The following is a 25171-nucleotide window of genomic DNA, read 5'->3' as shown; positions in this document are numbered from 1 at the left end:
TTCTTTATTCAGCTGAATATGCAAGATCACTTGAAAGCGTTGCATGCCATGCCATTCCCCTGAACTGAGGCTTTTAGTCAACACCTGCAGCTGAGGGGGGAAAAAAACACTACCTATGAGAAATGACAAAAAGTACCGCAGCTGTAATTGTGCTGAATTATCTAGTGACCTCAGTGAAAAGCCTCTTTGACCGAGGTGGTTGAAAGCAGAATCCTTATTCAATGGCCCTGATTTCCACTGCCTTTACAGAGAAGCATTATAAGTCCGGACTCATGTGTCCCTAACAGGTAACTCAGAAAGCCGCTGAGTGATGCTCATAACTCACTGCATAAAATCCAAGAAAGCAAAAGCAATTAAATGTTTAGTTCAGTTTTGTTTATTTCTCTGCAAAGGTAGCTGTTGATGAACATTGCAACATCAATTCATTAAATTAACACAAACATTGAATTAAACAAAACAACAAAGTTAATGTTTAAGTCAATACATTGGTTTGTGCTGACAATGACCTAAACAAGACCTTCCCTCTTAATTTAAATAATTCTCAAAATAACAATTTCAGAAATAATCAAGATCATATAAATTACAGTTGTGATGTATTTTTTCCACACTGTAAAACATTTCCTGTACAATGTACACTAACTTACTGGCAGAAATTGGCCAATAAGTTACTGTAATTTATTTTACAGTACAACTACTGTAATACATTTTATGGTAATACATTTTGCAGTACCAAAAATGTTACTGTAATCTAATTTAGAGTATATTACTGGAATTCCCCATGCAGCGACACATTACCCAGTGTTCTTTGCAAGTTTTTTTATTTTAACATTTACATTTTGGTAATTTAGCAGGTACTCTTGTCCTTAGCAACTTAGTCAGTGCATTCAACCAAGGTTGATTAAAAAAATAAATAATACATGTCATAGCAAGTAAAACGTTTTTTTTTTTAACCATTACTGAAAATGTTGTAGTTAAAGATACATTGGTCTTCAAAATAATTATAATTACAACAAGATATCTTATGACATCACTGACAATCTCTAGATAGTGCCAATACAATAACAGAGATATTCATGGTAACTTGATGTCAGAGCAATGAAACACAGTACAATACAGTAACAGTGACCAAACTGTAAGAAAATACAGTATTTTACTGTAATTACAAGGGATTAGAGCAAGCAGGTTGGCTGTTGGCATTTGCATATTACAGCATATTAATGAATACTAGCTGTTTGATATCACTTGCACTTTAGGCTTTAACAAAGGCTTCTAACCTGACAGTGACTACAAGGCAAAACAAATCAAAATGAATCACCACTCAACTAGTAAAGGTTTGAGACTTGCTGACACTCTGATCTGTCCCCTATATACATTGCATTGTTAGGGAACCACTACCACATACTGTATCACTTAAATTGGTACTCTCACTAACGGGTGCAACAAATATAGCCTCTTACAAGACACGCATAAACATATGTTAATGAGTGTGAACAACAATACCACACAGCCAATGGTGTTCAATGGTTTTTGGCGCTCCAAAAATGCAGTATTGGTATTGTATTCTGAATTACAGTATATGACTGGCAGCAATTGGCTACTGTAGAGTTTCAGGACAAGGTTTGTAGAATCCCTAAAATACAGTATATTACCGTATTCTGTGGGGGTTCAGCATTCTCACCACGGGTGCAACAAATATAGCCTCTTACAAGGCACACCGTAATATGTTAATGAGCCAGAGACTCTTTTCCCACCTACAACAATTTCCCACAATGCACTATATGAATACTGTAAAACACATTTACTGTTGAAATTACAGCAAGGTCTGATTGTGCTGTAAAACAAACATATGGCATTTTACTGTGCATTCTATGGTAATCTACTGTATTCAGTTTATACAGTATCATAATGTTGAATAATACAGTAAGTTACTGATAAAATTGCAAAAACCTTTAACATGCAGAGTATATCCACATGGAAATTTGGTCCACTTTCCTTGAGGCATTATCCATCCTGTAGTCCCAGACTAGTCCAGACTACTCCGGTCTAGTTCAGAAAACTCTAGTTTGGTTTAGTTCAGTCCTTGAGTATGGTCCTTGGAGTCAGTCCTTTGAGCATCCAGGAGATTCCAATCCCCTGCTGCCTTGTGCACTCTGCTCTGTTCACCACTACGTGCGTATGTCTGCTCTGCTGTGTGTGCTTACATGAGTCAGCTTCCTGTAATGGCAGCGCCTGGGCATGAGGACAAAGTCATGCCAACGACCAATCGCTACCTTCGCATTACAGTCATACCATTGTTACCTTGGCAGTCCTGGAATCCAGAATGCTAAATCATTCTTCCTCAGCTGAAAACCTCAGCATAAAATCCACACTGATCCAGCAGGTTTTCTTGTTCTCCTTCCCTCTGTTGAATGAGGTTTGTTCATGAGTTCCAACAAAGGCATTATTACACAGATCTAGTGCAGTGTGCTGTGTTCCAATATAAAGTGTACAACGTGGTCACGTGGAGTCCATGCTGCTGCTTGTTCACCGGTCAGGTAAGTTGATGATGGGGACCCACTGGTCCAGTATTCGACTGTCTCTACAGAAGCGATTCACTTTGCTCAGAGCTGGGTCCTTGCACGTGGTTGACTTCTGTGAAGAGAAATGGGAAACAAAAACAGTTAGGCCAATGCTGCTTTCTAAAAACGTAGGCATTAAAATACAGACAAGTATGCCTTATAAATGTAGAACAACCCTAATCAGTTAGGCCTGAGGGTTCTACACAAGTGTGGTTATTATAACTGCCCACACAGTTAATAACCACACATCTAGCCTATTGCTGTGCTTTCTAAACATATGCATCAAATATAAGGATACACAATTCTTTGTAACAACCATAATCAGATAAGGGTTCTCTGCAACATGAGGTATGCCCTGATAGTGGGCCTCACAGATCAGATTGCTACTAAGGAAGTGTATGAGCAGGGCATAAAAATGTCTCCGTGCTGACTTCAAGCAGTCTAGGAATCTCTCTGTAAACGTGCCATCGTTCATCCTCTTTCTCCTATGAGCTAAGCTTCATTTCCTGGAACGTGGGTTTGAAAAAGTACTAGTGGCCCACAGGAAGAGCAGTTACGAGTACACAGCGCTACGCTAACTCGGCCACAAACGTCTAGGTTACGTCCCAAATGGCACCTTGTTCCCTATATCGGGTAGGCAACCCTGGTCCTGGGGTGCCGCAGGCACTTCAGCTTTTTGGTTTAACTGACCCGGATGACGAGGTGTGTTGAACTTAGGTAATCACTGAACTGATCAATTAGCTCAGTTGGTCACTTGTGGTGCCTAGTTGGAACAAAATCCCGCAGTACCTCCGGCAATGCAGGAACAGGGTTGCCTACCCCTGAACTATAGAGTGCACTACTTTTGACCAGGGCCCAAAGTAGTGCACTATGCACTGAATAGGCTATTTGGACGCAGCCCTAGTAACTGGAGTCAGATCACTCGCAGTACTGCAGCCAGCGTAGGCTACGTCAGACTACTAGGAAAGCCACATCACAGACACACACTGCAGATCAGGCGGCTGCAGTCAGCTGGATCAAGCTTCAAAGAGCTGAGCAATGAATGAAGACATAACTACCAGGCCAGATGTGGTGGCTGTTAAAATCAAGTATTTGCATCCATCTAGGGCTAGGCCGTTCACGCTGTATTCAAAGCTCTTGAACTGCAAATCTTTAGCGTCCATGAAACATTTTATTATAACCTAGCTGGTATAATGAACCACACCACCCGAGGAACTGATATCAGTCTAGCACTGTTAAGTAGATGACAAGCCAGGGATATGGAAGTAGGAACAATGTGATGACACGTACAGTAACTAGTACACAGTGCAGGTCCATGGGCTCGTCTCCAGGCTTCACTCCTCCAAGGATCTCAGCGAGGCGCCTCATGTTGCTGACCCGCAGGATGTTGATGTCGTTCTCGCAGCAGAACGCCTGAATCAGGGTGAAGTGGATCTGTAAAGCCACGTCCTCGACCTGCTCCTCATCTGTGGCCAAGAGGCACAGTACCACATTATCCGGGTCCCTGGTGAATTAAATGTCAATACAATTAGCTCGCTAATCAAGTAACATTACAGTAATAGATTCATGAACTTATTTCAGAGTAGATGTATTACTGCTTAATAACTTAAGAATAATCTAGTGAAAAATAATTGTGCTACTTCATTCACTACTCGTATTTAGTTGTTTAAGAATATAGGTCTTATTGGATAATAGTTAACGTTATGCCTGTAGCTAATAATCTCTTGCAACGTGCTTCACTTACACATTGAGGGACTTTGCTGCCTCGTAGACTCCTACAGTGACGCAACCTTGGGGTAACGCAGAGCTGATGACCTCCTCCAATGCTTTAGACACAGAATCCATCCTGGGGGTGCAAAACAATAGGTAACCATACTGCGACAAATATACGACTTTCTTGTTATTTAGTCAGCTTGCATAAATATAGAAACTAGCTATATAGGCTACTGTAATTTGCTAGCTAGTTAGCTAAATTAGATTGGACATGCTCGTGCAAACTCGTACGCATACAGGGAGACGAGTTTGACAGTTAGTGCTCAAGCAGTGACAAATTCAACAAGTTGCAAAGATAATCTCACCTTTCTGTAGAGTTTTCTCCACTGGTTTCCTCAAAAGTCATATTGCACATAGGAAAATGATCCACGTTGAAATCAGAATATTCACTGATGGTCTCTCCATTAACGTCCCAGTCAAGTTAGTGTCCGTGTGCGTCTGCACGTCTAGTCTGTGCGTCTGACTCTCCTCTCACCTTTCCCACTCCCCGACTTTAACGTGGAAACAGGAGTTCGAGCGCCTCATATTTGCATATCCAATCCCATTGGTTACATGCTAATTATCAAAGTGGTTCCCGCGAATGCGCAGCGTCCCCCAACTTCTCACCACGTCATTAAACTAGAGAGGTACACTGCGACACCTGGTGGCGAAAATAGTAAAGTTATAATGATCAGTGGCTCACTGTATTTCCGTGCTTACATGGTAGGCTATCCACACCAAGGACGACAACTATGACGATAAAATATACATAACTATAACTTGTTGGCAAACAGAGGAAAGTGTAAGGTTCTATAGTACACCTGTCTATCAACTGATCCAATGCAACCTCTAGGCCTATTAATATGGTGGTAACACAGATATCTGGGCTTTCAGGGTGTGTTCATTGTCATAGTGACAACTGCAAATAACACTTCAATGTGCATGTCATGAAAAATAATATTGAAACTCATATTTAAATGTAGCAACAACAAAACACTGTTTAGCCTGTGTATTTACAGCGTGTCATCGCTTGCCTTGTTGTCAAGTGGTTTTCAAGTGATTTCCATTTTTCTAAAGCTTGTCAATTATTTTTAATCTTATTTTTGTCTGTCCTGTGCAACCATTTGCAACACATGCAACAATGTTATGATCACCGGTCAAAATGATCACAATGCACTCTCTCTCCTCAACTTTCCCCTTTCCCCGACAGTTCATTTGTCCTATGCTTTAGGCATATTTTACGTTCCACTATTAACAAGAGCAAGCATCCTTCTCTCCTCGAATTGGCTATTATGCCTAGTGTAAAACATGTTCAAAATAAATGTCCTATAGCGTTTGTAGCCTATAGCCTTTCCTGGGATTTCAAGAGAAGAGAAATAGCGGAGGCAAGCCTGTGTCGCACGAGAACAGCTGGAAGAGAGCGACTAGAGATGTGTAGTAAGAAGCTAAATATTAAGTAGATATTAGGCCATTAATTAGCTTAATATTATGGCTATAATATAAATATGAATACCTACCTGTCAAAGTGCAAGAAAAAAAGTTAAAAGACTATGAAATGTCAGATCTGTGCGTTCCTCCAGGCTGGAACTCTGCAGTCCCCGGGCACGCAATGCTCCACAGTTGATTAAGGCCTATGTTTTTAGTGCAGTGATGTATAGGCTCATTTGAATAACAGCTCAAAGGTCCTGTTTTGAACACGTCTTTCATGCCGAAATAACTGCATACAGCCTAGGCCTGCCTAAGCAACCATTAGGATCAGTTCTGGGTCTATTGACCGTTTACAAGGTCCAGAAAGGTAGGTTACATTAGCAGGTCACTCATATGGTACGTTTTGTCAGGATGTATCAGCATAGGACAATGATGGTCTTCTGATACTGAGATGTGCTGTCTGTCGTGGAACATCAGTCTCCCAAGCCGTCCTATAATTCATGTTGACTGACACCAATATGCTCACATGCCCAGTTATTCAGGAAAGCTCACCGTGCGCTCTGCCTCACATCCTCTCCCCACCGAGCATCTCAATAGAACGCGTTTTTGATTGGTTGTTGACGCTGTATGGTTGGGGGACAGGGGAAAGAAATCGCTCTGAAAGTGATCCCAACAATGGCTAGCGTTACCGTTCTCTGCTGTTATTGTGGTTATTGTGGTTATCGTTGTAGTGTGGACGCTTCTGTTCACTTGAATTTAACAATTTTTATCATTATAGTTATTTGATCTTGTGTGCAGAATAGTGCAGAAGGAGTCGAATAATCCTATTTGAGTACTATTTATAGGCTACTTGTCCACAGAGATTTTATTGAGGAAGCTTATCTTGACATATCTAAAACGCTGCCTAACTGATCATTCATAGAGATGTGTGTCCTTAAAATACACTAGTGATATGAGCCTCCCATCTGTGGGAGTCCTCTAACTTTTTCCCTTCCCGATATGGAGGTTTTATTATACCAGCCCGGCTATATGTAAGGCAGCAGTGCTGTTTTTTTTCTCCACTGCATGAATTTTCAGTCAACAGTGTTTGACGCAACGTGGCATGTGCTGACCGTCCTGACAATCCTCATAAACTTAAAAACATGGAAATTGATACAGCTATTGTTCACAGACACAACACATCGTAAAAGGTATTGAGTATATAGAAATAACATGTAATTGAAAGTAATCTCTTTTTAAAGTAATCTAATTTGTATTATAATGGTCCTGCTTTCAAGGGCATGTGCCAATGGTTTACTAACGCACATGTTTTGGGGTCCACAGATTAGAAATTAATTTAGAAATACATTTTGATAGATAGATTTAAAAAAAAGTAATATTGTATCCATCAAAAAGTTTCTATCCGAAATCTTCTATATTGCATGTGAGCGAAGTTAAATGTGCTGCTAATGAAATACAAATTATTTGTGCATGTATTAGGTAGAAAGCCTTGTTTGTGTGACTGTTACAAAAATGAAGATTGAACACATTTTCCTGGCAACCTCAAGAGATCTGCTGCTTAAAGATTTACAGGATTTTATTTCATGATAACACATTTGTAGCAAGTAAATTACCTAATGCAAAAAAAATGTATTTGTTTTTATTGAACCTTAATTTAAAGGCAAGTCAGCAAACACACAGTGCCTAGTGAAAGTCTACACCCCTTCAGATTTTGCTGCCTCAAAATTAAATTAGATTTTTTGTTTCCTACAAACCTACCCAACTTACTCCACATTTTCAAAATGAAAGAACATTTCCAAAATCAATACAAAAATGTAAGAAAGATTTACACTGTAAAGGGGTTAATGTGAATTTGACAGTAGCTTAACTGACAGCTTGGTGGCAAGTACAATAAGTAGTTAAACCAACTTAAGCAAATCAAAAGAAAAAACAAATAACCAAGAAAAAAAGAACAAAACCCCAAATGCATTCAATCAAAAAAACAGGTAGCAATAATCAGTCCTTCAATTTGTTAGTCAGTCAGTCAGTTATGGTTGGTCTGGTAGAATGTTAGTGTCTTTGTGTTGGGGAGGGGAAATGTTGGGGTCTGGGCTGGCAGTTGCTGGATGGAGGTGGTAGTTGTGGTTGATTGATGCTGTGTCCAGGGTTGGTGCTGGTGTTGGGACTGGGAAAACCTGGGTTGGTGTTGGGGCTGGGTTGTAAATCAGTCTGGCACCAGGGCTAGAATGCAGGGGTTGGAGCTGGGACTGGGGACCTGGGAAGAAACAGGCGCCCAGGAACTGGGGCTGGGTCGGGATCTATAGAGGGGAGGAAGGACAACCTGAGCAGCAAGCAGACATCTAAGGGAGCCCTTGACCCTGAGGTCAATTGTGGCTCTCCCCTGTGGTCCGCTTGCTCCAGGTGAATGTCTGTTGTTTGGTCCCTCCTCTGCGCCTCTTCCAGGGTTCTGGTGTTGTGACTGGGTCTGGTGTTGGATCTGCAGAGGGGAGAAAGGACAACCTAAGGAGCGAGCTGACTCACCTGGAAGCACAAGACCCAGAGGTCAATCATGGTATTCCACTGTGGCCTGCTCGCTCCGGGTGTAGGCCAAGAGCTTTGGTCATTCCTCCGCGCCTCTTCTGGTGTGCTGATTTGTATTTGTATTTATTACGGATCCCCATTAGCTGCTGCCAAGGCAGAAGCCACTCTTCCCGGGGTCCCGAAAAATTAAGGTAATTATACATTTTAAAAACATTACAATACATTAATAACAGATTTCACAACATATTCAGTGTGTGCCCTCAGGCCTCTACTCTAATACCACATATCTATAACACAAAATCCATGTGTACGTGTGTATAGTGCGTATGTTATCGTGTGTTGGTATGCATGTGTCTGTTTGTGTTGCTTCACAGTCCCCGCTGTTCCATAAGGTGTATTTTTATCTGTTTTTTTAAATCAAATTTTACTGACTGGCATGAGTTACTTGATGTGGAATAGAGTTCCATGTAATCATGCGTCTTAGTACTGTGAGCCTCCCATAGTCTGTTCTGGACTTGGGGACTGTGAAGAGACTTCTGGTGGCATGTATTGTGGGGTATGCATGGGTGTCTGAGCTGTGTGCCAGTAGTTCAAACAGACAGCTCGGTGCATTCAACATGCCAATACCTCTCATAAATACAAGTAGTGATAAAGTCAATTTCTCCTCTACTTTCAGCCAGGAGAGATTGACATGCATATTATTAATGTTAGCTCTCTGTGTACATCCAGGGCCAGCCATGATGCCCTGTTCTGAGCCAATTGCAATTTTCCTAAGTCTGTCTTTGTGGCACCTGACCACACGACTGAACAGTAGTCCAGGTGCGACAAAACTAGGGCCTGTAGGACCTGACTTGTTGATAGTGCTGTTATGAATGCAGAGCAGCGCTTTATTATAGACAGACTTCTCCCCATCCTAGCTACTCTGGTATCAATATGTTTTGACTATGACAGTTTACAATCCAGGGTTACTCCAAGTAGTTAAGTCTCAAATTGCTCAATTTCCACATTATTCATTACAATATTTAGTTGAGGTTTAGGGTTAAGTGAATGATTTGTCCCAAATGCAATGCTTTTAGTTTTTTAAATATTTAGGACTAGGTTATTCCTTGCCACCCATTCTGAAACTAACTGCATCTCTTTGTTAAGTGTTGCTGCCATATCATTTGCTGTGGTAGCTGACGTGTATAGTGTTGAGTCATCTGCATACATAGACACGCTGGCTTTACTCAAAGCTAGTGGCATGTCGTTAGTAAAGATTGAAAAAAGTAAGGGGCCTAGACAGCTGCCCTGTGGAAATCTTGATTCTACCTGGATTTTGTTGGAGAGGCTTCCATTAAAGAACACCTTCTGTGTTCTGTTAGACATGTAGGTCTTTATCAGCAGGGAGTGTAAAGCCATTACACATATGTTTCCAGCAACAGACTATGATCGATAATGTCAAAAGCTGCACTGAAGTCTAACAAAACAGCCCCCATAATCCTTTCATCATTAATTTTTCTCAGCCAATCAACATGCATTTGTGTAAATGCTGTGCTTGTTGAATGTTCTTCCCTGTAAGCGTGCTGAAAGTCGTTGTAGCGGCGCCTCCCTCCTGGTTCCTCCCGGTCATCTTGTTTAGGTGGGTGGTGGTGGTTTTTAGGTCTGCTCCGATCCTGTAGGGGAAGGAAGGACAAACCTCAGAGCGGGCAGACACATCTGGAAGCCCATGACCAGTAGGTCAATGGAGGAACTCCGCTGTGGTCTGCTCACTCCAAGCATAAGTTGGTGTCTTTGGTCCTTCTTCCGCGCCTCTGGTTCTGGTGGTAATGCTGTCTGGTCTACGCCAAGTGGTTGGCGGTCTGCTGGTCCTGGTCTGGTCAGTGGTGGCTTGAGGAGGGCAGATGGGAAAAAAAGAATGTCAGGCCAAGGGTAGAGGGAGTAAGGCTCGTCTCAGCAGTTTACTTGCCTCAAGGCTGTTGTCTCCTCCTCAGGCAGCTGGTCCGTTGCTGATTCTGGATGCTGAGGGGGTTCTGGGTGGTCTGTGGAGTCAGGTTGCGCCGCGGTGAAGCCACTGTTACCCTTCCATCTTCCCCAGTCCTTCAGGCATTCCCAGCCTTTTCTGCTGGACCAGAAAGGCAGTGCCAGCCACGGTCAAGCCACTGTCACTGTTACTGCCTCCTGGTCCATCCAAAGAAAAGGATAGGAGAGGGAGTAGAGAAAGGGACACAACCCCAGAAAATATACACCATGCAGGGTTGTGCAAAATGAAAATATATATATTTTTTAAGACATGTCACCACTCCAATCTGTCCCCTATATAAAGTTTATGGAGCCCTATAACCACATAGGAGTTGAATTGATACAGCATTCTCACTCATGGGTACAACAAATATAGCCCCTTACAAGGCATGTCTCAAAATATGTTAATGAGACAGAACAATACCATGGAGGCACTAGTGGTCAAAAGGTTTTTGGCGCTCCAAAGATATAGTATGCTACTGTATTCTGTGGAGTGGAATTAAAGTTCAGCAGAAAAGTCGACATTAGAATGCCGTTTACTTTAAACCACCTCTGAGCAAATGTATTTAAAGAGCACTAGTATGCCTAAAGTCATGTTCCAATGCTTTGTTGTCGTTATATCCATTTCTAGTGCGTTGATATGTTTCATGGAAAAAGGGTGTCTCCATAATGACCTATCTATACTGAACAAAAATAAACGCAACATTTAAAAATGTCAATGATTTTACTGAGTTACAGTTCACGTAAAGCTTAAAGAAAAATAAGACTAGCAAGAGCAGTGTGTGGATTTCTTCTATTTTCTCATTATATTCAACTGTTACCATGCACCTGCAACAAATATAGCTCAGATGTGTGAGTGCCTTTTGAATTACAGTTCATATAAGGAAATCAGTCAATTGAAATTCATTCATTAGGCATTAATCTATGGATTTCACATGACTGGAAATACAGATACCTTAAACAAAAATGGGCCTCACAATGGGCCTCAGGATCTCGTCACAGTATCTCTGTGCATTCAAATTGCGATCAATAAAATGCAGTTGTGTTCGGTGTCCATAGCTTATGCCTGCCCATACCATAACCCCACCACGGGGTACTCTGTTCACAATGTTGACATCAGCAAACCGCTAGCCCACACGTGGTCTGCGGTTGTGAGGCCGGTTGGACGTACTGCCAAATTCTCTAAAACGATGTTGGAGGCAGCTTATGGTAGAGAAATGAACATTCAATTATTTGGTAACAGCTCTGGTAGACATTCCTGCAGTCAGCAAGCCAATTGCACGCTCCCTCAAAACTTGAGGCATCTTTGTATCGTGTTGTGTGACAAAACAGCACATTTTAAAGTCCCCAGCACAAGGTGCACCAGTGTAATGATCATGCTGTTTAATCAGCATCTTATTATGCCACACCTGGATGAATTATCTTGGCAAAGAAGAAAAGCTCACTAACAGGGATGTGAACAAAGTTGTTCACAAATGAGAAGCTTTTTGTGCAGATGGAACATTTCTGGGATATTTTATTTCAGCTCATGAAACATGGGACCAATGCTTTACATGTTAGGTTTATATTTTTGTTCAGTGTAAATAGCCTACCTACAGCTGGTAAAAAGTAATGGCGTGCGCGAACGCTGCTCTGTCTCCGTGACTCTGCTGCAGCGCTCTTTCAACCAGTGCTCTCAACGCACACATCCCTCCGGCCATCCCCCTCAATAAGAGCCTGCTCACTGCCTGATAGTCAGCAGAAGCAGGTCACAGTGAGTATATACATGTATATATACACTGCTCAAAAAAATAAAGGGAACACTTAAACAACACAATGGAACTCCAAGTCAATCACACTTCTGTGAAATCAAACTGTCCACTTAGGAAGCAACACTGATTGACAATAAATTTCACATGCTGTTGTGCAAATGGAATAGACAACAGGTGGAAATTATAGGCAATTAGCAAGACACCCCCAATAAAGGAGTGGTTCTGCAGGTGGTGACCACAGACCACTTCTCAGTTCCTATGCTTCCTGGCTGATGTTTTGGTCACTTTTGAATGCTGGTGGTGCTTTCACTCTAGTGGTAGCATGAGACGGAGTCTACAACCCACACAAGTGGCTCAAGTAGTGCAGCTCATCCAGGATGGCACATCAATGCGAGCTGTGGCAAGAAGGTTTGCTGTGTCTGTCAGCGTAGTGTCCAGAGCATGGAGGCGCTACCAGGAGACAGGCCAGTACATCAGGAGACGTGGAGGAGGCCGTAGGAGGGCAACAACCCAGCAGCAGGACCGCTACCTCCGACCTTTGTGCAAGGAGGAGCAGGAGGAGCACTGCCAGAGCCCTGCAAAATGACCTCCAGCAGGCCTCAAATGTGTATGTGTCTGCTCAAACGGTCAGAAACAGACTCCATGAGGGTGGTATGAGGGCCCGACGTCCACAGGTGGGACCGTGCAGGACGTTTGGCATTTGCCAGAGAACACCAAGATTGGCAAATTCGCCACTGGCGCCCTGTGCTCTTCACAGATGAAAGCAGGTTCACACTGAGCACGTGACAGACGTGACAGAGTCTGGAGACGCCGTGGAGAACGTTCTGCTGCCTGCAACATCCTCCAGCATGACCAGTCATGGTGTGGGGTGGCATTTCTTTGGGGGGCCGCACAGCCCTCCATGTGCTCGCCAGAGGTAGCCTGACTGCCATTAGGTACCGAGATGAGATCCTCAGACCCCTTGTGAGACCATATGCTGGTGCGGTTGGCCCAGGGTTCCTCCTAATGCAAGACAATGCTAGACCTCATGTGGCTGGAGTGTGTCAGCAGTTCCTGCACGAGGAAGGCATTGATGCTATGGACTGGCCCGCCCGTTCCCCAGACCTGAATCCAATTGAGCACATCTGGGACATCATGTCTCGCTCCATCCACCAACGCCACGTTGCCCCACAGACTGTCCAGGAGTTGGCGGATGCTTTAGTCCAGGTCTGGGAGGAGATCCCTCAGGAGACCATCCGCCACCTCATCAGGAGCATGGCCAGGCGTTGTAGGGAGGTCATACAGGCACGTGGAGGCCACACACACTACTGAGCCTCATTTTGACTTGTTTTAAGGACATTACATCAAAGTTGGATCAGCCTGTAGTGTGGTTTTCCACTTTAATTTTGAGTGTGACTCCAAATCCAGACCTCCATGGGTTGATAAATTGGATTTCCATTGATTATTTTTGTGTGATTTTGTTGTCAGCACATTCAGATCTAGGATGTGTTATTTTAGTGTTCCCTTTATTTTTTGAGCAGTGTATACATTTTTTTAAGAGATATGCCATGGCGGCCGTGGTGCAGTTTAGAAGTAGCCCAAAAACTCGCCACCCTTGACCAATACATTTTCACCAGCAACATAATTTTCAAAGTAGCCCAATTTCACTCGAAAACCCCAAACATGGCAACACTGCTCACTCGTACTATAGAGTATCACACTAAGATACACAACAGCAGTGAAACCTGTTGGCTTGGCGACATCTCGTAACGTTTTCCTCTATAAATATTGGTAGGGAAAATAAATGTATTTTTTGATGCATGCCAGCAAAGCCACTACACAACACTAAACAATACATTAATTACACTATAACTGTCACGTCCTGACCAGTAAAGGGGTCTATTTGTTATTGTAGTTTGGTCAGGACGTGGCAGAGGGTATTTGTTTTCATGGTTGTGTGAATGTGTTTAGATAGAGGGATATTTTGTGTAGAGTGTTTCTGGGGTTTATTGGTGTAAGTGTCGATGTAGAGGGGGTAGTTGATTTAGGTGGTTCGGGGTGTGTGTGTATTGTAGAGGGGTATTTGATTTATGTGTTCCGGGGTGTTGGGTATGTTCTTGTGTTTGTATTTCTAAGGGGCTGTTCTAGTTTTGTATTTCTGTGTTGGCCTGGTATGACTCTCAATCAGGAACAGCTGTACATCGTTGTTGCTGATTGAGAGTCATACTTAGGGAGCCTGTTTTCACCTGTCACTTTGTGGGAGGTTATTTCCGTGTTTAGCGTTATGCCTTACAGGACTGTCTATTGTCGTTGTGTTTTTGTATATCAAATCAAATGTATTTATATAGCCCTTCTTACATCAGCTGATATCACAAAGTGCTGTACAGAAACCCAGCCTAAAACCCCAAACAGCAAGCAATGCAGGTGTAGAAGCACGGTGGCTAGGAAAAACTCCCTAGAAAGGCCAAAACCTAGGAATTAACCTAGAGAGGAACCAGGCTATGAGGGGTGGCCTGTCCTCTTCTGGCTGTGCCGGGTGGAGATTATAACAGCACATGGCCTAGATGTTCAAATGTTCATAAATGACCAGCATTGTCAAATAATAATAATTATAGTAGTTGTCGAGGGTGCAACAAGTCAGTAACACAAGAGTAAGTGTCAGTTGGCTTTTTCATAGCCGATCTTTGAGAGTATTTCTACCGCTCCTGCTGTCTCTAGAGAGTTGAAAACAGCAGGTCTGGGACAGGTAGCACATCCGGTGAATAGGTCAGGGTTCCAGCAGGTCTGGGACAACAGGTCTGGGAAAGGTAGCATGTCCGGTGAACAGGTCAGGGTTCCATAGCTGCAGGCAGAACAGTTGGAACTGGAGCAGCAGCACGGCCAGGTGAACTGGGGACAGCAAGGAGTCATCAAGCCAGGTAGTCCTGAGGCATGGTCCTAGGGCTCAGGTCCTCCGAGAGAGAGAGAGAAAGAAAGAAAGAAAGAAAGAAAGAGAAAGAGAGAATTAGAGAGAGCATATTTCAATTCACACAGGACACCGGAAAAGACAAGAGAAATACTCCAGATGAAACAGACTGACCCTAGCCCCCCGACACATAAACTACTGCAGCATAAATACTGGAGGCTGAGACAGGAGGGGTCAGGGGACACCGTGGCCCCATCCGATGAACCCCCGGACAGGGCCAAACAGGTAGGATATAACCCCACCCACTTTGCCAAAGCACAGCCTCCACACCACTGGAGGGATATCTCCAACCACCAACATACCATCCCGGGACAAGGCCGAGTATAGCCCACAAAGATCTCCACCACGGCACAGCCCAAGGGGGGGGCGCCAACCCAGACAGGAAGACCACGCCAGTGACTCAACCCACTCAAGTGACGCACCCCTCCCAGAGACGGCATGGAAGAACACCAGTAAGCCAGTGACTCAGCCCCCGTAATAGGGGTAGAGGCAGAGAATCCCAGTGGAAAGAGGGGAAACCTGCCAGGCAGAGACAGCAAGGGCGGTTCGTTGCTCCAGCCTTTCTGTTCACCTTCACACCCCTGGGCCAGACTACACTTAATCATAGGACCTACTGAAGAGATATGTCTTCAGTAAAGACTTAAAGGTTGAGGCTGAGTCTGCGTCTCTCACATGGGTAGGCAGACTATTCCATAAAAATGGAGCTCTATAGGAGAAAGCCCTGCCTCCAGCTGTTTGCTTAGAAATTCTAGGAACAATTAGGAGGCCCGCGTCTTGTGACCGTAGCGTACGTGTAGGTATGTACGGCAGGACCAAATCGGAAAGATAGGTAGGAGCAAGCCCATGTAATGCTTTGTAGGTTAGCAGTATAACCTTGAAATCAGCCCTTGCCTTAACAGGAAGCCAGTGTAGGGAGGCTAGCACTGGAGTAATATGATCAAATTTTTTGGTTCTAGTCAGGATTCTAGCAGCCGTATTTAGCACTAACTGAAGTTTATTTAGTGCTTTATCCGGGTAGCCGGAAAGTAGAGCATTGCAGTAGTCCAACCTAGAAGTAACAAAGGCATGGATTAATTTTTCTGCGTCATTTTTGGACAGAAAGTTTCTGATTTTTGCAATGTTACGTAGATTGAAAAAAGCTGTCCTTGAAACAATCTTGATATGTTTGTTTTTGGTTTCCCTTCTTTATCCTAATAAAAGAAGATGAGTGTACATATACCCGCTGCATTTTGGTCTCAACCCTACGACTACCGTGACAATAACAGTGACAAACGGTGTCCACAAAATGTTAGGGCCTACATAATTGTCCAGACAGGGGAGCTTCCCTTTCAGCACCATGGAGTGAATCCTTACCACCGGACCTCCTCACTCTCACCAGGGGGATGGCTCTGGGCACTTACCCACTACCACGACCTCCACCACATGGGGCCGCTACCACTGGGCACTACCTACCACCACCACCACCTGACCCCAGGGAGAGGCAGTGGTCCCAGGTTGGGTCCCATCCAGACCTCAGGTACAGGGGCTACCTCACCAGTCCTCCACCCCACAGACCACTTCCAGAGTTCAGCCCTAATTCCTACGGCACCCCCCACTCAAGAACAGCTTACGACAGACCCCACTCTACAATGGGTTACAACAGACCAGAGCCACAACAATCCAGACCCCACTCAAGGTTTGTTCTCAGAAGCTATATCCAAAATAACCAAAGTTATTTTAATTCTATTCTAGTATCCACCATTCTCAAAAACAAAAAGTACATTGTCTCTTGGTATTATTTCCATTATTTATTGTGGTTTGGTCGTGACAGTTGTGGAGCAAAGTCTATGTCAGGTGATTATGTGAACCCTAAGATACAGTTTGTAGTGAATTATTCACCGTTATATAATCAGATATGGATCTGTGATATCTCTATATCTCCTATTGTTTTCAGGCCAGTATACGACTATCCACACCAAGGCTACTATGGCCAAGACTATGGCTACTATGACCAAGGCTATTACAGAGGGCATCACAGCCACCCAGGTACTGACCTATTAATATCAGTGGATTACATTGATACAGTGCATTCGGAAAGTATTCAGACCCCTTGACTTTTTCCACATTTTGTTACGTAACAGCCGTACTCTAAATTTGATAAAATCGTTTTTTCCCCCTCATCTATCTACACACAATACCCCATAATGACAAAACAAAAACAGTTTTTTAGAAATTTCTGCAAATTTCTAATTAAAAAAACTTGAAATATCACATTTACATAAGTATTCAGACCCTTTACCCAGTACTTTGTTGAAGCACCTTTGGCAGCGATTACAGCCTCGAGTCTTCTTTGGTATGACACTACAAGATTGGCACACCTGTATTTGGGGAGTTTCTCCCATTCTTCTCTGCAGATCCTCTCAACCTCTGTCAGGTTGGATGGGGAACGTTGCTGCACAGCTATTTTCAGGTCTCTCCAGAGATGTTAGAGTGGGTTCAAGTCCAGGCTCTGGCTGGGCCACGCAAGGACATTCAAAGATTGTCCCGAAGCCACTCCTGTGTTGTCTTGGCTGTTTTCTTTGGGCCGTTGTCCTGTTACCTAGACAGACATAGTGAATGCTGCTCTCTACTGACCTCTAGTGGGAGTTGGTTGCATTGATGGTCTACAATATACAGGGAGTGAACAAAACAGGAACACAGGAACAGGAAGAACTGCTCTTTCCATGACACAGACTGTGAACCTTCGCTCCAGTCTGAGGTCCTGAGCGCTGTGGAGCAGGTTTTCATCAAGGATCTCTCTGTACTTTGCTTCGTTCATCTTTCCCTCTATCCTGACTAGTCTTCCAGTCCCTCCTGCTGAAAAACATACCGACAGCATGATGCTGCCACCACCATGCTTCACAGTAGGGATGGTGCTAGGTTTCCTCCAGACGTGACACTTGGCATTCAGGCCGAAGAGTTCAATCTTGGTTTAATCAGACCAGAGAATCTTGTTTCTCATGGTCTGAGAATCTTTAGATGCCTTTTGGAAACCTCCAAGCGAGCTGTCATGTACCTTTTACTGAGGATTGGCTTCCGTCTGGCCACTCTACCATAAAGGCCTGATTGGTGAAGTACTGCAGAGACTGTTGTCCTTCTGGAAGTTTCTCCCATCTCCGCAGAGGAACTCTGGAGCTCAGTCAGAGTGACCATCAAGTTCTTGGTCACCTCCCTGACCAAGGCCCTTCTCCCCCGATTGCTGAGTTTGGTCGGGCGGTCAGCTCTAGGACGAGTCTTGATGGTTCCAAACTGCTTCCATTTAAGAATGATGGAGGTCACTGTGTTCTTGGGGACCTTCAATGCTGCAGAAATGTTTTGGTACCCTTCCCCAGATCTGTGCCTCGACACAATCCTGTCTCGAACCTTTACGGACAATTCCTTCGACCTCATGGCTTGGTTTTTGCTCTGACATGCACTGTCAACTGTGGGACCTTGTATAGACAGGTGTGTGCCTTTCCAAATCATGTCCAATCAATTGAATTTACCACAGGTGGAGTCCTATCAAGTTTCAGAAACATCTCAAGGGTGATTAATGGAAACAGGATGCATCTCAGCTCAATTTCGAGTCTCATAGCAAAGGGCCTGAATACTTATGTAAATAAGCTATTTCCATTTTTAATTGTTAATACATTTGCAAAAATGTCTAAAAACCTTTTTTCGCTTTGTCATTATGGGGTATTGTGTGTCGATTGATGAGGAAAAATACAATTGTATCCATTTTAGAATAAGGCTGTAACGTATCAAAATGTGGAAAAAGTCAAGGGGTCTGAATACTTTCTGAATGCACTGTTCATTATATTGCACACAAGTATGCACCATTGTTTGCCAGGCAATTTAAGCCATTACCAGAGTTATTCAAAATGGATTAGCATTGTAATAAATAATTGATACTCAACACAACATATTCACCACAATACAAAGATCATTCATGTTTAAATGAGCTAACCTAAACAAAAACTATGTGCAAATAAACAACATGAAGGATACAATTCTCTGTCATTTATATGATCCAAATGCAGGTCACTGGACTCAGTGGCGATCTGACTTGTATCAGGAGAGGAGAACAGCAGGACCAGACTGGGAGTGGCTACCCAGAACAACACAGGTTAGGCAAACAATGTGAGATTTGTCGTATTCCTTTCATTTAAGGGCATGAATTCAAGCCTATTTCTTCTTCTTATTTTTCAGGTATGACCAGCGAGTAGTCAGCTCTCAACATGACTTGAGAGGCTCTGATGAAGATCGTTCTAGAGATAATGGGGAGTCTGCTACAGAGGTAAACATCTAAATATTAGGATCAACAAATTATATGAATTTCTTCTGACAAAGATACTGTACAGATCTGTGTTGCTGTTTGCCCAGTCTGTTTAAAACTTATTTTAGGAACTTGATTGTATGATGTTCTCCATCCGTGCTCATTCTCCTATCTTGGTTTGGCTGGTCTTGTCCTCCAGACCCCCTGTTATGCTCCTGGGGCTCTGGCAAGTTTCAAGGCGTCAGGCGTGTCCTCCAGTAGCTATGAGCTGAGCCAGTTCATCAACGGCGCTGAACAGACTGAACCTGCCCCACAAGCCACCTGGAGCACAGCAGACACAGGTAAGCCTTGAGTTACATGTCATCTCCACCCAAATATTGTAGGTTTGTCTCTTAGAAACAGGGGTCACATAATGTTATATACTTACTTAGCTGTAGGGCTGTATACCACTAAAAACAAAGAGCACAATGATGCTAACTGGTCATCCTCAAGTCTAATGAACACTCATTACAGCACTATGAATATCCCCCCATGAAGGTGATAATATGAATTATGATATTACTGCATATTCTCTCCTTGGAGCATGCAGCAGTTCCTAAGGCAACTGCCCCTCCGAAATACTCTTTACCTCGTGCTCTGGTCTGCTTTGGTCCAGCAGGACATTTGATCCGGGTCAGTCCAGGTCTGGCCATGCAGGGAGACCCAGGGAAGGTGGAACTACACAGGAGGTACAGTTCTAGGTTAAAAAAGCAGGAAAGTATTAGTAAGGAGTAGGGTATATCTTCGGGGCAGAATTGTTGTGTTGAATTAGCAGGTTAGCAGGAAGAAGTCGCAATCATTGTAGTGAATACAGTAGGCATCCAGGACGGGCTAATTCATTGGCTGATTCGTTTGGATTGGAGAAACTGTTTGAGCTGTTCTTATCAACATGGAGCCGGCGTGTTAGTAGTTTCTGTTGTTGTGTTAAGGAGAGGATGTCTGTCTGTTCTGTGTGCATATCATTCTAGTGGAAGCAGTGGGACAATGGGAATTTTCTCAAACCCAATATCCACACTTGCATACTACGTTGTACGTGATTATGTATTGGCCATGCATGCAAAGTAGAAAACACTGACCAAATAACTACTCCCAACAATTAGTTTTTTGTTTCCCCACAACTCACAAAACTGTTCTAGAGTCACTAAAAACAGGCAACTGAAATGTATGGAAAACATGACGGTTTACTGTCATAATTGTGTCAGTAGCTAGGTTTCCATTCAATTGGCTACAGGTTTTCATGCAAATATTCTAAAATCTGCATAAAGAAAATCAAAGTATTTTCCCACCAGTGGTGTGTTTCCACTTGCGGTTATTAAAAGCATTGCGTGATGATGTATTGTACGCAAATTGTACTTTTTCGCTTAAGTTTTCATGTACCGAATAAACATTCAAAGGGTTTCCATCGCATTTTCAACTCTACCGATAGTTTTGTCACAAAAACTGTTGTGTTAAATAGCAAATGTGCCTACTCTGGTCTTTGCATGTGTGCTCTAGCCAACAGCTCGCAGAGACAGTGCAGGTAGGCTAGTCTACATGATGAGATTATTATGGAGAAGAGCAAGAATATTTTTATTTGCAAAATGTCAGTCAAGCATCAATCATCATGTCACCAGTATAAGACCCTCAATATCTATTGGAAAGGAGATCACTGTGTACTTTCAACACCCTGCGAAGTTTGCCATCATTTATTTAATCTGTAGCCTAATAAACTGGATGGTTTCCCGAGTCATAGTGGGAAGACCACACACCATATCCTTGTGTGACTCCAAGTTTACTTCGGTATGATGGTTATTATAGGAATATTTCCGCATAAAGGCGTTTCCACCACCATTTCTTTCATAATTAACATTACAGAAACAAAAAGATCTCACCATGTCAAAAAACATGTATACGGTATGACTTTACTCACATAGAAACTGTGGATAGAAGCGTGGTTTATGAATCTTATCTGTGTGTTACTTTTAGTTTGAGTTTCTTCTCCTCCTTTAAAGGGAAGACCTGCACAAAGTAGAGGCCATGTCTTTTGTCCACCAGAGGGCAGACGCCTGCATGACAAGGGCTCTGCCGGCCTCCTTTGGAATCTACTTGTACTGCTGTGCAGCCAAAACGGAGTAGGTGTACATCTCTTCACGCTCTTATATTAGGTGAAACCCCTTTGTCTCAAAACTCTTGAAATATCACAAATTGTCCAAGATGGTCCAAACTATACGCAACAATCATCTATTGTTTTCCCAGTCTGTGGCATTTGGATTAGCAGCATTATCTGTGAAGCGCTGTGCCCACCCACAAACTCATTCTAACATTACCCTATTTTTAATCTCCCTGGATTCATTCAGCATATTGTTGGTTCAGACATGGCAGAGCTGCTGATGAGGAACTCTCAGGGCCAAGGTGGTTCAGGGGGCAGTGAAGGCTCAGAGGCCCTTCCCTAATAGGTAGAGGACACAACACCACACGTACTGAGGGAGATGTTTTGTGTCTACAGGACATGTTATGTTAAGTAAAAAAAAAATAAATCCTGTAAATAATTGCTAATGATGAAAAATGTTACATTTTTATATTACCCTCATAGATCTGAGCGAGGGCCCCAGTCCTGAGACAAACCCCTTGGATGGAGCAGACCTACTAACAGGGGCAGCCACTAGTGTCTGTTTGGCTGAGTTCACAGAGGACATGCAGGGATACGCCAAGCTCCTCCTGGCTGGACGGAAGAAGGTCAGGGTAATCTCTCTGTCCCTGTCTCAGTCTGTCTGTCTGTCTGTCTGTCTGTCTGTCTGTCTGTCTGTCTCTCTCGCTCTTTCGGTCTTTCGGTCACTGTTCCCCTCTATTTATATCAGAAATATTTAGTAAGATTAATGGTTAAAAGTAGTCTCCTATGTATTCTGAGAGTAATAGATAGTGTATGACACTGATTAAAACCACGAAGACAGCATAGTTGACACATTACTGTCTGACTAATGTTACACCACGACTATCCTCTTACTCCTCCAACACTGACCTCTGACACTGTGTTCTTCTGCAACCCTTCCACGTCTCCTCCATGTTTTTTCACACCTCCTTCACCCCTGCCCTATGCCTCCATCATAACTCCCCATGCCTCATGTCTCCTCCAGATACTTTAGGCTCACAGATCCCCCTCTGCTAGCTCCCCCACATCTCCCTTACACCTTCACACCTCCCCACGTCTCCCCCACAATTCCTTCACACCTCCCCCACACCTTCCCATCGTTCCTTCACGCCTCCCCATGCCTCCCTCCACGGTTCCTCCAAGCCTCATTCACATCTCCTCCACATCATCTTTATGGTTCTTTCACAGGAGGCCCTAGAGTCGGCCATGAAGAGTGGACTGTGGGGACACGCCCTGTTCCTGGCCAGCAAGATGGACAACAGGTTCTACATCACTGTGTTGAACAGGTGAGTGCATGGAGCAGCATTATCTCTGAGACATTACAACATAGATATAGAATATTTGTCCACATAGTAAATTGAATTGACTGTTTGATATTTTGTTTTCAGTGGAACTTTTTACAGGTCATAAACACCCCCTTATAGGGGTATTAAGTCTTTAATTAATTCCTACAAGATTGATCTTTCTCCAGACTGTCATAAGTAAAATCTCTATATATTGCCTTTGTCCCAAATGGCACCTTATTCCCTACATAGTGCATTACTTTGACCAGAGCCCTACGGATCCTGGTTGAAAGTGGCACACTATGTAGGGAATAGGGTGCTATTTGGGACATATACACTGTTTCTATCCTGCAGTACTTTGGTCACTCACTGACAGCTGTTGTCTTCTTCCTATAATAATCTAAGCAAGGCTTTTCCTGTTGTGAACCCTGTGAACTGCCCAGTCAATAATACACAGAGATAGACTATATCATAATATCCTTGTGAACTGCTTGACATCGTAACCCAACTCTTCATACTGCATAATCAGCAGTGCATCCATGCCCAGAGAGAGAATGTGTTTTTGGGGCCAGTGAGGCCACATGAGTGGAGGAGTTGGATGGAGCTGGGAATTCCCAGCCTGGGAAGGAGCGGTGGATGGAGACGAGTATGAGGGGGGAGGAGTGAGGCTGCGTGTAAGTGATAAGGAGAGGCTGGGGGGGTGAGGAGTGAGGCTGGGAAGAGTATATATATGTATATATATAATTTTTCCCCCTTATCAATCTACACACAATAACCCATAATGACAAAGCAAAAACAGGCTGCACAGCTATTTTCAGGTCTCTCCAGAGATGTTTGATCGGGTTCAAGTCCAGGCTCTGGCTGGGCCACTCAAGGACATTCAGAAACTTGTCCCAAAGCTACTCTTGCGTTGTCTTGGCTGTGTTCTTAGGGTTGTTGTCCTGTTGGAAGGGGAACCTTCTCCCCAGTCTGAGGTCCTGAGCACTCTGGAGCAGGTTTTCATCAAGGATCTCTCTGTAAAATTCCTCCGTTCATCTTTCCCTTGATCCTGAATAGTATCCCAGTCCCTGCCTCTGAAAAACATCCCCACAGCATGATGCTGCCACCACCATGCTTCACCGTAGTGATGGTGCCAGGTTTCCTCCAGACATGACACTTAGCATTCAAGCCATAGGGTTCAATCTTGGCTTCATCAGACCAAAGAATCTAGTTTCTCATGGTCTGAGAGTCCTTTAGTTGTCTTTTGGAAACCTCCAAGCGGGCTGTCATGCGCCTTTTACTGAGGAGTGACTTCCATCTGGCCACTCTACCATAAAGGCCTGATTGGTGGAGTGCTGCAGAGATGGTTGTCCTTCTGGAAGGTTCTCCCATCTCCACAGAGGAATTCTGGAGCTCTGTCAGAGTGACCATATTCAACCCAATTGAGATGGTTTGGGATGAGTTGGACTGCAGAGTGATGGAAAAGCAGCCAATAAGTGCTCAGCATATGTGGGAACTCTTTCAAGACTGTTGGAAAAGCATTCCAGGTGAAGCTGGTTGAGGAATGCCAAGCGTGTGCAAAGCTGTCAAAAAAAAACCCTTGAATGAGTAGACTGGTACTTTGACTGGTACTGTATATCAAAACAGCAATACAGTACTTTATCGTTGAATCGTATTGAAAATAAATTCAGCAACTGCTAATAGTGAATATTTAATTATTTAGGGGGTCCCTATATATATATTTTATATTTGAGATTCTTCAAAGGAGCCACCCTTTGCCTTGATGACAGCTTTAAACACTCTGGCTATCATGTTTACAAATAATGTGGGATAATATGTTACAGAATGTGTATTCCTCCCATACAGTCTCTCATTCAAGGAGTTCTGCCATTCGGTGCACTGAGTTATTAGAGTACTGCCAACGACTTGGAGATACATTCTTCAGTATCCCCTCCTTCCAGGTAGTTGATATTCATTTTGGTATTTTTGTGAGTGTTTAAGCAAATATAATTTATCCAGTAATGTGTCAGATGTATAACATCTCAATAGGGATTAATAGGATGGTATTCCATTTTGTCACGTCCTGGCCAGTATATAAGGTTAATTGTTTTGTAGTTTGGTCAGGGCGTGGCAGAGGGTATTTGTTTTATGTGGTTCAGGGTGGTGTGTTTGTTTAAAGGGTGTTTGATGTAGTTTTTCCGGGGTTTTGGTTTATAGTCTGTTTATGTATTTCTATGTGTAGTCTGGTGAGTGTATTTCTATGTTGTGTTGATTGGGGTTGGGACTCTCAGTTGAAGGCAGGTGTTGTCTATCTGCCTTTGATTGAGAGTCCCATATATTGGGGTGTGTTTGTGTTTGTGATTCGTGGGTGATTGTTCTGTGTTGAGCCTTAGGCTTTGCCAGACTGTTTGTTGTTTGTTCGTGGTTTCGTTTTTTTTTGTTATTTTTGTATGTTCATTTTGGAGTTTAATAAATGTTCAAAATGAACAATCGCATGCCTGCTGCGTTTTGGTCCTCC

At 43.4% G+C, this 25171-nt stretch overlaps 2 protein-coding genes and 1 long non-coding RNA gene across 3 annotated transcripts; 2 read left to right on the top strand and 1 right to left on the bottom strand.

Moving 5' to 3' along the window:
• Positions 1-360: 360 nt before the first annotated feature.
• LOC115192326 (growth arrest and DNA damage-inducible protein GADD45 alpha) lies at positions 361-5004 on the bottom strand. Its single transcript, XM_029750697.1, has 4 exons — positions 4637-5004; positions 4303-4404; positions 3849-4062; positions 361-2631 (listed from the first exon to the last, which is right to left on the bottom strand). Exons 1-4 carry the CDS (start codon positions 4684-4686, stop codon positions 2524-2526), a joined length of 474 nt encoding a protein of 157 aa, XP_029606557.1. The 5' UTR covers positions 4687-5004; the 3' UTR covers positions 361-2523.
• Positions 5005-16259: 11255 nt separating this feature from the next.
• Positions 16260-19998, top strand: LOC115193021 (uncharacterized). The gene is made up of 6 exons (XM_029752018.1): positions 16260-16626; positions 16885-16976; positions 18989-19074; positions 19158-19245; positions 19424-19565; positions 19883-19998. The coding sequence occupies exons 1-6, from the start codon at positions 16374-16376 to the stop codon at positions 19996-19998; spliced, it is 777 nt and encodes a 258-aa protein (XP_029607878.1). The 5' UTR covers positions 16260-16373.
• A 1285-nt stretch (positions 19999-21283) lies between these two features.
• Positions 21284-21764, top strand: LOC115191535 (uncharacterized). The gene is made up of 2 exons (XR_003877728.1): positions 21284-21374; positions 21600-21764. It is a non-coding gene; the product is annotated as an uncharacterized LOC115191535 (long non-coding RNA).
• The last annotated feature ends 3407 nt before the right edge of the window (positions 21765-25171 follow it).

Source organism: Salmo trutta, chromosome 4 (assembly GCF_901001165.1).
Source record: "Salmo trutta chromosome 4, fSalTru1.1, whole genome shotgun sequence".
Lineage (NCBI taxonomy): Eukaryota > Metazoa > Chordata > Actinopteri > Salmoniformes > Salmonidae > Salmo > Salmo trutta.
This window is presented reverse-complemented; position numbering and strand designations above follow the sequence as displayed.